The following is a 13001-nucleotide window of genomic DNA, read 5'->3' as shown; positions in this document are numbered from 1 at the left end:
TGGTGGAGGCTCCATTTTTGGAAGCTTTTAAACAGAGGCTGGATGGCCATCTGTCGGGGGTGCTTTGAATGCAATATTCCTGCTTCTTGGCAGGGGGTTGGACTGGATGGCCCATGAGGTCTCTTCCAACTCTTTGATTCTATGATTCTATGTGACAGTCCAGCTTCAATGCCAGTTTGCATGCCTCATACAGTAAAATCCAACCTTAGATTTTTCTGTGCGGACGAGAAAGTTTTCATAATAGATGTGGTCCTGTGTGTCTTGGAGTTGTCATTATGACCCATGTTAGCACTGATTGAAATTACGATTGAACTGAATGATGAAATTATTTGCAGTGTTCTGGGTACTTTCTGTCACTCCTGTTCGCTTCCACCCTATGGTTTGTGAATTTTTTGCTTTAGTTTTCTGGAGCAGGTCTACGAGTCTCTCCTTGTTCTACTGCAAGCATCCCTGCTGAGTGTCCTTGAGGAAGCATTGCAGCAGTTCTTTTAAAGGCTGTGATCTGGATGCTTTCCAAAAAGCCTCTCACTTACCTAGGCATCTCCCCACCCCCCTTCCCATCCCTTCTGCTTTTCTCTAAAACCTTACCAGGCGAATCCATATCATTAATATTTCAGCCTCGGCCCCTGGCAGACATTGGCTAAGCTGCAACCCAGCTCATCGATAAGAGCTGGCAAGGAGGGGGAGCAGCCCACTGCATGCCTCTGGCAGAGGAAGAAGAGCCAGAGAGACTTCGGTGAGAAAAAGTGAGCTTAGAGGGACTCTGCAGAGCCGAGCCAGCCAGCAGCATCTCTCTGAGAGAAGAGCTTTTGCTTTCCACAGAGGCACACAAGAGCAAAGCCACCATGGATGTCTTTAAGAAAGGCTTTTCCATCGCCAAAGAAGGTGTGGTGGCTGCTGCAGAAAAGACCAAGCAAGGGGTGACTGAAGCTGCGGAGAAGACCAAGGAAGGGGTGATGTATGTAGGTAGGTAACAGAACTCTCTTCCAAAGGGGCATCGCCAACTGCAGCACACTGTTGTTAGCAAGCAAATCCATGTTTGCGGTTTGACCTTGGGGTGGGCAGACAAACAGGGACACTTTGCAAATGGACAAGGAAAGATCAGTCTGCCCTGTATGATACTGAACGTTGTAAAAAAGTGATAATTTAGAAACTGCAAGTACGGAAAGCTTGGTTTGATAGCTTCTGTTCTTTCTTTTCCCCTATGTTTTCTCTCCCAAATCTACCCCTCAATAGCAGACTGAAATGCATTGAATGTATATTGTCTAGATCTAGGGAAGTCATGCTACCTCTCTATTCTGCTTTGGTTACACCACACCTGGAATATTGTGTCCAATTCTGGGCACCACAATTCAAGACAGATATTGACAAGCTGGAATGTGTCCAGAGGAGGGCAACTAAAATGATCATGGGTCTGGAGAACAAGCCCTATGAGGAGCGGCTTAAGGAGCTGGGCATGTTTAGCCTGAAGAAGAGAAGGCTGAGAGGAGATATGATAGCCATGTATAAATATGTGAGAGGAAGCCACAGGGAGGAGGAGGGAGCAAGCTTGTTTTCTGCTTCCTTGGAGACTAGGACGCGGAACAATGGCTTCAAACTACAAGAGAGGAGATTCCATCTGAACATGAGGAAGAACTTCCTGACTGTGAGAGCCGTTCAGCAGTGGAACTCTCTGCCGCGGAGTGTGGTGGAGGCTCCTTCTTTGGAAGCTTTTAAACAGAGGCTGGATGGCCATCTGTCAGGGGTGATTTGAATGCAATATTCCTGCTTCTTGGCAGGGAGTTGAACTGGATGGTCTCTTCCAACTCTGATTCTATGATTCTATATGTCCCATCAGACCCGTAGCCAGGATTTTGATTCGGTGAGGGGGGGGGGCTGAGTTTTATTTTGAGGGGGGGCTCAGGATCCACCCTAGCAAACCTTTTGTATCATTACCCCAATACCCCCATGCATATGGGATATATTGAGCATGGTGATCAGATCATGATATGAATAAACATAATAGTTTAAATAATGTAGCAGTAAGGCTTTCTCGTGGACCACCTTGAGAATTTGGGGGGGGGGGGCATAACCCTAACCCAGGGGTCCTCAAACTTTTTAAACAGAGGCCAAGGTCACAGTCCTTCAAACTGTTGGAGGGCCGGATTATAATTTGAAAAAAAATGAATGAATTCCTATGCACTCTGAACATATCTTATTTGTCGTGCAAAAAAACACTTAAAAACAATACAAAATGAAAATGAAGAACAATTTTAACAACAATAAACTTATTAGTATTTCAATGGAAAGCGTGGTCCTGCTTTTGGCTGATGAGATAGGATTGCTGTTGTTGTTGAGTGCTTTCAAGTCATTTCAGACTTAGGTTGACCCTGAGCGAGGGCCAGGTAAATGACCTTGGAGGGCCACATTCGGCCCCCGGGCCTTAGTTTGAGGACCCCTGCCCTAACCCATGCCATATGCAGTTTGATGTTCTTTGAAATTAGCAAAGCTTTTCTGAGCACTAGACTTCAGTATCTCCTGCCCCGATCTCAAAGTCAGGAAGGAGTTTTGACCAATATATTACAGCTTGGAGGTAGAAAAAGAGAAAAATGCAGCAACTTGGGAGCTTAGTCTATGGGAAAATAATGGAAATCATCTCCCCTTTCTTATCCCATTTGCTCTCTCAAACAGCTTTAGTAACAGCAAAAAAATTCCAGTTCTTCTAAGTGTTGTTGTTTATTAAGATCAGTTTTAAGTCTCTTGCATTCTGTCGCTCATTCTGTTGCAAAGACAGCCAAGGAAAGACATGCAGAATTGAATAATAGAATCATAGAGTTGGACCATCCAGTCCAACCCCCTGCCAAAAAGCAGGAAAATTGCATTCAAAGCACCCCCGACAGATGGCCAAGAATTTAAACTCTTCCAAAAAAGGAGCCTCCACCACACTTCGGGGCAGAGTTCCACTGCTGAACAGCTTTCACAGTCAGGAAGTTCTTCCTATTGTTCAGATGGAATCTCCTTTTTTGTCGTTTGAAGCCATTGTTTCGCGTCCTAGTCTCCAGAAAACAAGTTTGCTCCCTCCTCCCTATGACTTCCTCACACATATTTATACATGACTATCATGTTTTTCTCAGCCTTCTGTTTTTCAGGCTAAACATGCCCCACTCTTTAAGCCGCTCCTCATAGGGCTTGTTCTCCAGACCCTTGTTCATTTTAGTCGCCCTCCTCTGGACACATTCCAGTTTGTCAATATCTCTCTTCAATTGTGTAGCCCAGAATATTCCAGGTGTGGTCTAACCAAGGTGGAATAGAGGGGTAACATTACGTCCCTAGATCTAGACACTATGCTCCTATTGATGTAACTACTGAGTATTGTATTCTGTTATCAATTCAGAAGTGCTTGAAGGAGTTCAGAGGTTTCTATTTCAACCAACACAGTAGAATAAGTTTCTGGGTCGTTGTAGGTTTTTTGGGCTATATGACCATGTTCTAGAAGCATTCTCTCCTGACGTTTCACCTCCATTTATCGCAGGCATCCTCAGAGGTTGAGGACCTCACAACCTCTGAGGATGCCTGCCATAGATGCAGGCAAAAGGTCAAGAGAGAATATTACAGAATGTGCATATGTATGCTAAGTTTTTACAAGGATCATTGCCTATATGGGTGCGTGTTGAGGAAGAACACCTGGACAATTAAGCAATTAAGCTTGAGCCACTCCCTGCATGGAGTATATCATGAGGAGTGCTTCATGGTGGTTTTAGAGATGGAGACATGGTGATCAGATGATCAGGAGGAGCCCGGATGGGACTTCTATACTGCAAGACTCCTTGCACCAATGAAGAAGAAGAGAATGCATGATTTTAATGCATTGGACTTTTGTGTGAGTTATTTTGCTGCAATGGACTCAGTTTATTTTCAAGGCTGGTTATTTTGTAAAGCTGCTTATTTATCTCTGACTACTCAAGAGTAAATTTTGTTTTTCCTTTTACTCTGACTCTGTGATTCAACTAGAGGGCTGGGGCTGGGAAGACTACTGGGTAGCTTCCGCGTAGACTGATAAACCACAACAGAGAATGCTTCTAGAACAGTGGTTCTCAACCTTCCTAATGCCGCGACCCCTTAGTACAGGTTCTCACCTTGTGGTGACCCCCAACCATAACGTTATTTTCGTTGCTACTTCTTTAATTTTGCTACTGTTATGAATCGTAATATAAATATCTGATATGCAAGATGCATTTTCATTCACTGGACCAAATTTGGCACAAATACCTGATATACCCAAATTTGAATACTGGTGGGGTTGGAGGGGATTGATTTTGTTATTTGGGAATGTTGGAGTTTCTGGGATTTATAGTTCACCTAAAATTAAAGAGCCTTTTGAACTCCACCAATGATGGAATTGAAGCAAACTTGGCACACAGAATTCCCATGGCCAAGAGAAATACTGGGAGAGTCTGGTAGACACTGAACTTGAGAATTTGGAGTTGTAGTTCACCTACATCCATAGAACACTGTGGACTCAAACAGTGATGGATCTGGATCAAACTTGGCGCAGATAATCAATATGCCCAAACAGGCCCGTAGCCAGGATTTCGTTTCGGGGGGGGGGGGGGCTAAAAAATTTTCAGGGGGGGGGTTGGGGGGGCTGAGTTTCGGGGGGGGGGGGGCTGAGTGAGTGAAAGAGGGTCTAGCCTAGCAAACCTTTTGTATCATTACCCCAATACCCCCATGCATATGGGATATATTGAGTATGGTGATCAGATCATGATATGAATAAACATAACAGTTTAAATAATGCACCAGTAAGGCCTTTTCGCGAACCACCATGAGAATTTCGGGGGGGGGGGGCTGAAGCCCCCCGAGCCCCCCCCCCCCCCCCCCCCCCCCGGCTACATGCCTGTGCCCAAATATGAAAACTGGTAGAGTTTGGAGAAAACAGACCTTGCCATTTGGGAGTTGTAGTTGCTGGGATTCATAGTTCACCCACAATGAAATAGCATTCTCAACCCCACCAATGATAGAATTGGACCAAACTTCCCACGCAGAACACCCATGACAAAGAGAAAACACTATGTTTTCTGATGGTCTTTGGTGACCCCTCTGACACCCCTCGCGACCCCCACAGGGGTCCCGACCCCCAGGTTGAGAACCACTGTTCTAGAACATGGCCCTATAGCCAGAAAAACCTACAACAACCCAGTAATTCCGGCCATGAAAGCCTTCGACAATACATAGAATAAGTTTCCATTTTCCATGTAGGAAATGAGAAAGAATGCCCTGAATATGAGACAGGGAAGCAAATATGGAGAAGACCTCAGTCTGAAACTCATTGAATTTTATTTATTTATGTATTTTGGTTGCTAAATCTGCAGTTCTAACAGTATTCATTGGAACCCAATGGGAGTGAGGCTGCTGGAAGGAAGATTTGCAGAGGAGAATCAGTAAATGATGAAAAGATTAACCATCCATGGCAATGTCTTCCCATTCCGTAAACATTGTTTTGATACTCTGTGGTTGCTCCATCACAATCCCATTTTTAGTTGTGAGCTAAAGAAAGGGGGGAAATATATCATTATCCTTAAATGAGAAAGTATGACCATGATATTACTGAAATGGAAACCACTGCCCTAGTGCATCTTCCCTGCTTTGTAGCGTGGTGCTAGAGTTCATCCTAATGCTAGAAACTGCTTGCTCTACTAACATCTGAAATGTTGAATCTTCGCCTATCTGTATCATTATAGATGGGTGGATTCAACCAAGAGCCTGGAGTCCTGAATACGGCTGTTGTGTGGACTAGTGATCACAGAAAAACTATTCTACAATTGGGTTGTTGTAGGTTTTTTCGGGCTATATGGCCATGTTTTAGAGCAGTGGTTCTCAACTTTGCTAATGCCGTGTGACCCCTTAATGCAGTTTCATATGTTGTGGTGACCCCCAACCATAATATTGTTTTCGTTGCTACTTGATACCTGTCATTTTACTACTTTATAAAGCGTAATGTAAATATCTGATTTGCAGGATGTATTTTCATTCACTGGACTAAATTGAGCACAAATTCCAAATATGCCCCAATGTGAATGCTAGTGGGGTTGGGGGAGGATTGATTTTGTAATTTGGGAGTTGTAGTTGCTGGGATTTATAGTTCACTTATAATCAAAGAGCATTCTGAACTCCACGAGTGATGGATTTAAACCGAACTTGGCACACAGAACTCCCATGATGATTAGAAAACACTGGAAGGGTTTTGTGGGCATTGACCTTGAGATTGGGAGTTGTAGTCCACCTATATCCAGAGGAGTGCTGTGGATTCATGCAATGATGGATCTGGACCAAACTTGGTATGAATACTCAATATGCCCAAATGTGAACACTGGTGGAGTCTGGGAAAAATAGACCTTGGCATTTGGAAGTTGTAGTTATTGGGATTTATAGTTCACCTACAATCAAAGAGCATTCTGAACTCGACCAACAATAGAATTGGGTCAGACTTTCCACACAGAATCCCAATGACCAATAGAAAATACTATGTTTTCTGATGGTCTTTGGTGACCCCTTTGACACCCCTTCACTACCCCTCAGGGGTCCCGACCCCCAGGTTGAGAAACACTGTTTTAGAGGCATTTTCTCCTGATGTTTCGCCTGCATCTATGGCAAGCATCCTCAGAGGTAGTGAGGTCCTCACTACCTCTGAGGATGCTTGCCATAGATGCAGGCGAAACGTCAGGAGAGAATGCCTCTAGAACATGGCCATATAATCCGAAAAAAAACTACAACAACCCAGTGATTCCGGCCATGAAAGCCTTCGATAATACATATTCTCCAATTCCTAATCCAATTATGGTATTTAGCTTCTAACCTGCTGTGCGGTATATCTATATGGTTGGCTGCTTTGGGTAATGCATTGTCAAGAGTGAAGAAATTGTATTTAATTTTTAAACAAACAACTGGAGTTTTTCAGAAGCAAAATATGAGAAAGAGAATGTAACGTTTAAGGCAGAGGCCCTCGAACTTTTTAAACAGAGGGCCAGGGCACAGTCCCTCAAACGGTTGGAGGGCTGGATTATAATTTGAAAAAAACATGAATTAATTTCCATGCGCACTGGACATTCCATAGATATATCAACCCCATTTTCCTAGTTTCCAACAGATCTCACAAACCTCTGAGGATGCCTGCCATAGATGCAGGCGAAACGTCAGGAGAGAATGCTTCTAGAACATAGCCATACAGCACAAAAAACCTACAACAACCCTGCATATATCTCATTTGTAGTGCAAAAAACACAATAATTAAAACAATACAATAATTAAAATGAAGAACAATTTTAACAAATATAAACTTATTAGTATTTCAATGGGAAGTGTGGGCCTGCTTTTGGCTGATAAGATAGGATTGTTGTTGTTGTTGTTGTTGTGTGCTTTCAAATCGTTTCAGGCTAAGATTGACCCTGAGCGAGGGCCGAGTAAATGACCTTGGAGGGCCGTATCCGACCCCCGGGCCTTAGTTTGAGGACCTCTGGTTTAATGACTAGAGAAGATGCTGAAACTTTGCTAGCACTAGGATTGTGGCGCAGCTGGCTGAATGTTGGCTGCATTAAGATCACTCTGACCAAAAAGGTCATGAGTTCGAAGCCAGCCCGGGTTGGAGTGGGTTTCCAACCAATTGTGTGTAGCCTGTTGTTGACCTTTGCAACCCGAAAGACAGTTGCATCTGTCAAGTAGGAAAATAAGGTACCACCTTAAAGTGTGGGGAGGCTAAATTAACTGATTTATGAGTCCATAAAGAAGACTCCAGCAAAGCATTCCAGCAGGGAAGCATGCGGGGAATGTGGAAGTGCTTCATCAGTGTTGCAGATGGACGATGAAAGTGACAGCTCCCCTGGCGGCCAGAAAAAGTTAAATAGCCTCTGTCTATGTCTGTATATGTTTGTATGTCAAAAATTGGCACTGAATGTTTGCCATATATGTGTACACTGTAATCCGCCCTGAGTCCCCTGCGGGGTGAGAAGGGCGGAATATAAAAGCTGTAAATAATAATAAATAAATAAATAAATATGAAGTTTAGTGCTACTGTTATCTCTTGGGAGGTCATCTCACATTTTCCAATCTTTTCTCTAGCACATTAGGATGCTTTGCGATTCTAGACACCAGACGCTGAATCTGTGTTCTTCCTGCTCAGTCATGGTGATGCTGTCCCTTTAAATAAAGTATAGCATCGGACTAGCAGCAGTGATTTTTCCCCTGTGATTTGAGTGAAAGGAACACTAGTGGAAAGATTTGGTTTCTGTGTGTGTTTGTGCTTTTTTAAAAGACTGCTGGGCTCACAACAGATGGTCAATATCATATTTTGACTTCTCTTTGTGTCTGGAAAGGTTAAGCCATATACTTGTTCCTTAACATATCTGTGTGTGGTTGAAAGACACTGGTGTAATTTAATAGCTGCACAAAAGAAACTGGTGGTGCTCACTTCATTGTTTCATAACAAGCTCCGCTTACCAAATCTATCCTTTCTGCAAAACTCTCAGAAATAAAGGCATCGTGACTGCTTTCTGGACCCCAACATCCAAGCTTAGCATGACCATGACTCATCATCGTTCATACTCCTGACCCAGATGTGCCGATCCTCTTAATAGGCACTTGAGGCAGTATCATTTCGTATCCGTAACAGTGTTATGTATTTGGGTCATGGGCATGTTTTAGGGAAAGAAAGAATAGCCTTCAACTTTGTGCCAGGTCATGATTGACCTTAGTTTTTTAAATCTCCCATCCAAGAAGTACTTATAGTGTTTCCTTACTTGTATTATTATTAAGGCGATCCCTCGTTTTCCGAGGAGGATTATCTTCCAGTGTTCTTGTGGGTCCGTATGTGGCTGTGGAGCACTATTCTTGCTCTGCATCTTCTCCCGCAGTAAGGGCATTGGTTTCCAGGTGGAAGGCGGTCTCGGTCGGGGTTGGCTTGATGCGCCTTCCTCTTGGCATGCTTCTCCCTTTCGTCCTCCATTCATGCATCTTCAAATTCTACAGCACTGCTGGTCACAGCTGACCTCCAGCTGGAGCGGTCAAGGGCCAGGGCTTCCCAGTTCTCAGTCTATGCCGGAGTTTTTAAGGTTGGCTTTGAGCCCATCTTTAAATCTCTTTTCCTGTCCACCAACATTCCGTTTTCCATTCTTGAGTTCGGAGTAGAGCAACTGCTTTGGGAGACGGTGGTTGGGCATCCGGACAACGTGGCCAGTCCAGCGGAGTTGATGGCGGAGGACCATCACTTCAATGCTGGTGGTCTTTGCTTCTTCCAGCATGCTGACGTTTGTCCGCCTGTCTTCCCAAGAGATTTGCAGTATTTTCCAGAGGCAGCGCTGATGGAATCGTTCCAGGAGTTGCATGTGACGTCTGTAGACAGTCCACGTCTCACAGGCATATAGCAGGGTTGGGAGGACAATAGCTTTATAAACAAGCACCTTGGTATCCCTATGGATGTCCCGGTGCTCAAACACTCTCTGCTTCATTCAGAAAATGCTGCGCTCGCAGAGCTCAGGCAGTGTTGTATTTCGGTGTCGATGTTGACTTTGGTGGAGAGGTGGCTGCCAAGGTAGCGGAAATGATCAACATTTTTTAATGTTACACCATTAAGCTGTATTGCTGGCACTGGAGAGGGGTTGGTTGGTGTCTGCTGGAACAGCACCTTGGTTTTTTTGATGTTCAATGACAGACCGAGCTTCTCATATGCTTCTGCGAATGTGTTTAGAGTGGCTTGTAGATCTTCTTCTGAATGTGCACAGATGTGTCTGTTCCTTATTTGTATCCTACTGCTCAATCCACTGCATAATTCGTGAGAGAAGATAGGCATAGTAGGGCCATGTGAATGGTGTCCCTGTTTGAGTTTGGTGGCATTTAAGTGGTCACATCTGGTGTTCAAGAAGTGGTGTATGGACTCCACTGTCGGGTTCACTGATTCTTCATGCATTGATTGAACAAGAAAATGGGTCAATAGATTAGATATGTGGATTAAAGCTGCAGATCACTTTTCATGCTCACCAACATTTCACAGATAGAAAACTGGGTCATCTGAAAATATGGTTAAGATTATTACCGAGAAAGAAAAACACAAGCTAGGAGAAGCTGAAATGTATTTATTTATTATTTATTTACAGTATTTATATTCCGCCCTTCTCACCCCGCAGGGGACTCAGGGAGGATTACAATGTACATATACATGGCAAACATTCAATGCCATAGACACAGAACATATAATAATAATAATAATAATAATAATAATAATAATAATAATAATAATACTTTATTTGTACCCCGCTACCATCTCCCCAAGGGACTCGGTGCGGCTTACATGAGGCCGAGCCCAAATACAACAATACAAGCAATAAAACAACAATACAAGAAATTTTAAAAATAGACAATAAAATATACAACATTATCAATAAGACAACACACAGTTAAAAACAATGGGAAGGCCAAATGTAAAATTAAAATTGGAAGTAATGCTGGGACATGGACGAGAAGGTGATAGTGGTGTTTGTGGAAGGGCATACGAGCAGACCTAAAGAAATGTAAAGTGCTTTGGAGGACAAAGCACTTTACAGCCACGTCTTCAAGCTCCTCCTGAAGACTGCCAGAGTTGGGGCCTGTCTGATGTCTTTAGGGAGTGAGTTCCAGAGTCGAGGGGCCACCACCGAAAAGGCCCTCTCTCTCGTCCCCACCAATTGCGCCTGCGATGCTGGTGGGATCGAGAGCAGGGCCTCTCCGGATGATCGAAGAGATCGTGTGGGTTCCTATATGGAGATGCGGTCACGCAGGTAGGTGGGTCCCAAACTGTTCAGGGCTTTGTAGGTAAGAACCTGCACCTTGAATTGGGTCCAGTAGATGAATGGCAGCCAGTGGAGCTCCTTGAATAGGAGGGTTGACCGCTCCCTGTAAGGAGCCCCAGTTAACAACCTGGCTGCCGCCCATTGGATCATATATAGACAGACACTCAGAGGCAATTTAACATTTAACAAAAGGCAGTGTAATTAAACATAGGATTATGGAACAATTGGACGATGAGTTTCATGGATTATGTTTCATCTAGGAGACGAAATGATTGTTTTTACTACTGTCATGCTTTTAATTGATGTGTTAATGCTTTTAAATGTTTTAATGTCTTTATGATGTTGTTGGCATTGAATTGTTGCCTTTCGAACCGCCTCGAGTTGCCTACGGGCTGAGAGGGGCGGTATACAAATGTAGCAAATAAATAAATAAACATTCCAGCTTTTTCATGAGGGTATTCTGGCCACCAGGGAGCTGTCCCTTCACCGTTCATTTGTGACACTGATGGAGTACTTCCTCATTCTTTGCATGCTTGCTGGAGATTTTTATGGCCTTGTAAAATAGATAAATTAGCCTCTCCACATAAGTGGTACCTAAATTTCCTACTTGACAGATGCAACTGTCTTTCGGGCTGCAAAGGTCAACAACAAGCTACACAAATTGGTCAGAAGCTCAATCCGACCCGGGCTGGCTTTGAATTCATGACCATCAGTAGTGATCTTAATGCAGCTGACTCCCAGCCAGCTGCACCACAGTTTTCTTTTGCCCAAACCAACTGGAAGAGTGTCAGAGGGATCGCCAAAGACTATCAGGAAATACAGTATTTTCTGTTGGTCATGGAGGTTCTGTGTGGGAAGTTTGCCCCAATTTGATTGTTGTAAGGGTTCAGAATGCTCTTTGATTGTAGGTGAACTATAAATACCAGCAACGACAACTCCCAAATGTCAAGGTCCATTTTCCCCAAACTCTCCCAGTGTTCATATTTGGGCATATTGAGTATTCATTCCAAGTTTGGTCCAGATCCATCATTGTTTGAGCCCACAGTGCCGCCTAGATGTAGGTGAAGTACAACTCCAAACTCACGGTCAATGCCCACCAAACCCCTCCAGTGTTTTATGTTGGCTATGATAGTTTTGTGTGCCAAGTTTGGTTCAATTCAATTGTTGGTGGAGTTCAGAATGCTCTTTGATTGTAGGTGAACTATAAACCCCAATTTCAACTCCCAAATGTCAAGGTCTATTTCCCCAAATGCCCCCAGTGTTCACATATGGGCATATTGAGTATTCATGCCAAGTTTGGTCCAGATCCATCATTGTTTGAGCCCACAGTGCTATGGATGTAGGTGAACTACAACTCCAAAACTCAAGGTCAATGCCCACCAAACTCTTCCAGTGTTTTCTGTTGGCTATGATAGTTTTGTGTGCCAAGTTTGGTTCAATTTAATCGTTGGTGGAGTTCAGAATGCTCTTTGATTGTAGGTGAACTATAAACACCAATTTCAACTCCCAAATGTCAAGGTCTATTTCCCCAAATGCCCCCAGTGTTCACATATGGGCATATTGAGTATTCATGCCAAGTTTGGTCCAAATCCATCATTGTTTGAGCCCACAGTGCTGTGTGGATGTAGGTGAACTACAACTCCAAAACTCAAGGTCAATGCCCACCAAACCCTTCCAGTGTTTTCTGTTGGCTATGGTAGTTTTGTGTGCCAAGTTTGGTTCAATTTAATCGTTGGTGGAGTTCAGAACGCTCTTTGATTTTAGGTGAACTATAAACCCCAGCAACTACAACTCCCAAATGTCAAGGTCTATTTTCCCCAAACTCCCCCAGTGTTCACATTTGGGCATATTGAGTATTCATGCCAAGTTTAGTCCAGATCTATCGTTGTTTGAGCCCACAGTGCTGTCTGGATGTAGGTGAACTACAACTCCAAACTCAAGGTCAATGCCCAGTTTTTCCTGTTGGCCATGGAGGTTTTGTGTGCCAAGTTTGTTTCAATTCCATCGTTGGTAGAGTTCAGAATGCGGCCCTAGGTCATTTTCAATGGTAAGCAAACAGTATTTTGGCACCCTGCCCCCCCCCCCCCCCTCCCCAACCAATCACTGATATATATTTTCTGTTTGTCGTGGGAGTTCTGTGTGCCATATTTGGTTCAATTCCATCATTGGTGGAGTTCAGAATGCTCTTTGATTGTAGGTAAACTA

At 43.7% G+C, this 13001-nt stretch overlaps 1 protein-coding gene across 2 annotated transcripts in view; it reads left to right on the top strand.

The window, feature by feature from the left end:
* The first annotated feature begins 480 nt into the window (after positions 1-480).
* Positions 481-13001, top strand: part of SNCG (synuclein gamma) — a 62092-nt gene continuing 49571 nt past the window's right edge. Inside the window, exon 1 of one of the 2 annotated variants that reach the window (XM_060768984.2) lies at positions 481-966. In XM_060768984.2, the coding sequence (XP_060624967.1) occupies positions 846-966 (121 nt within the window). In that variant the 5' untranslated portion in view covers positions 481-845. The remainder of the gene's footprint in view (positions 967-13001) is intronic. The other variant, XM_060768985.2, reaches the window with a different exon arrangement.

Source organism: Anolis sagrei, chromosome 3 (genome assembly GCF_037176765.1).
Source record: "Anolis sagrei isolate rAnoSag1 chromosome 3, rAnoSag1.mat, whole genome shotgun sequence".
NCBI lineage: Eukaryota > Metazoa > Chordata > Lepidosauria > Squamata > Dactyloidae > Anolis > Anolis sagrei.
Note: the sequence above shows the minus strand (reverse complement) of the source record. Positions and strands in the feature narration are given on the sequence as shown.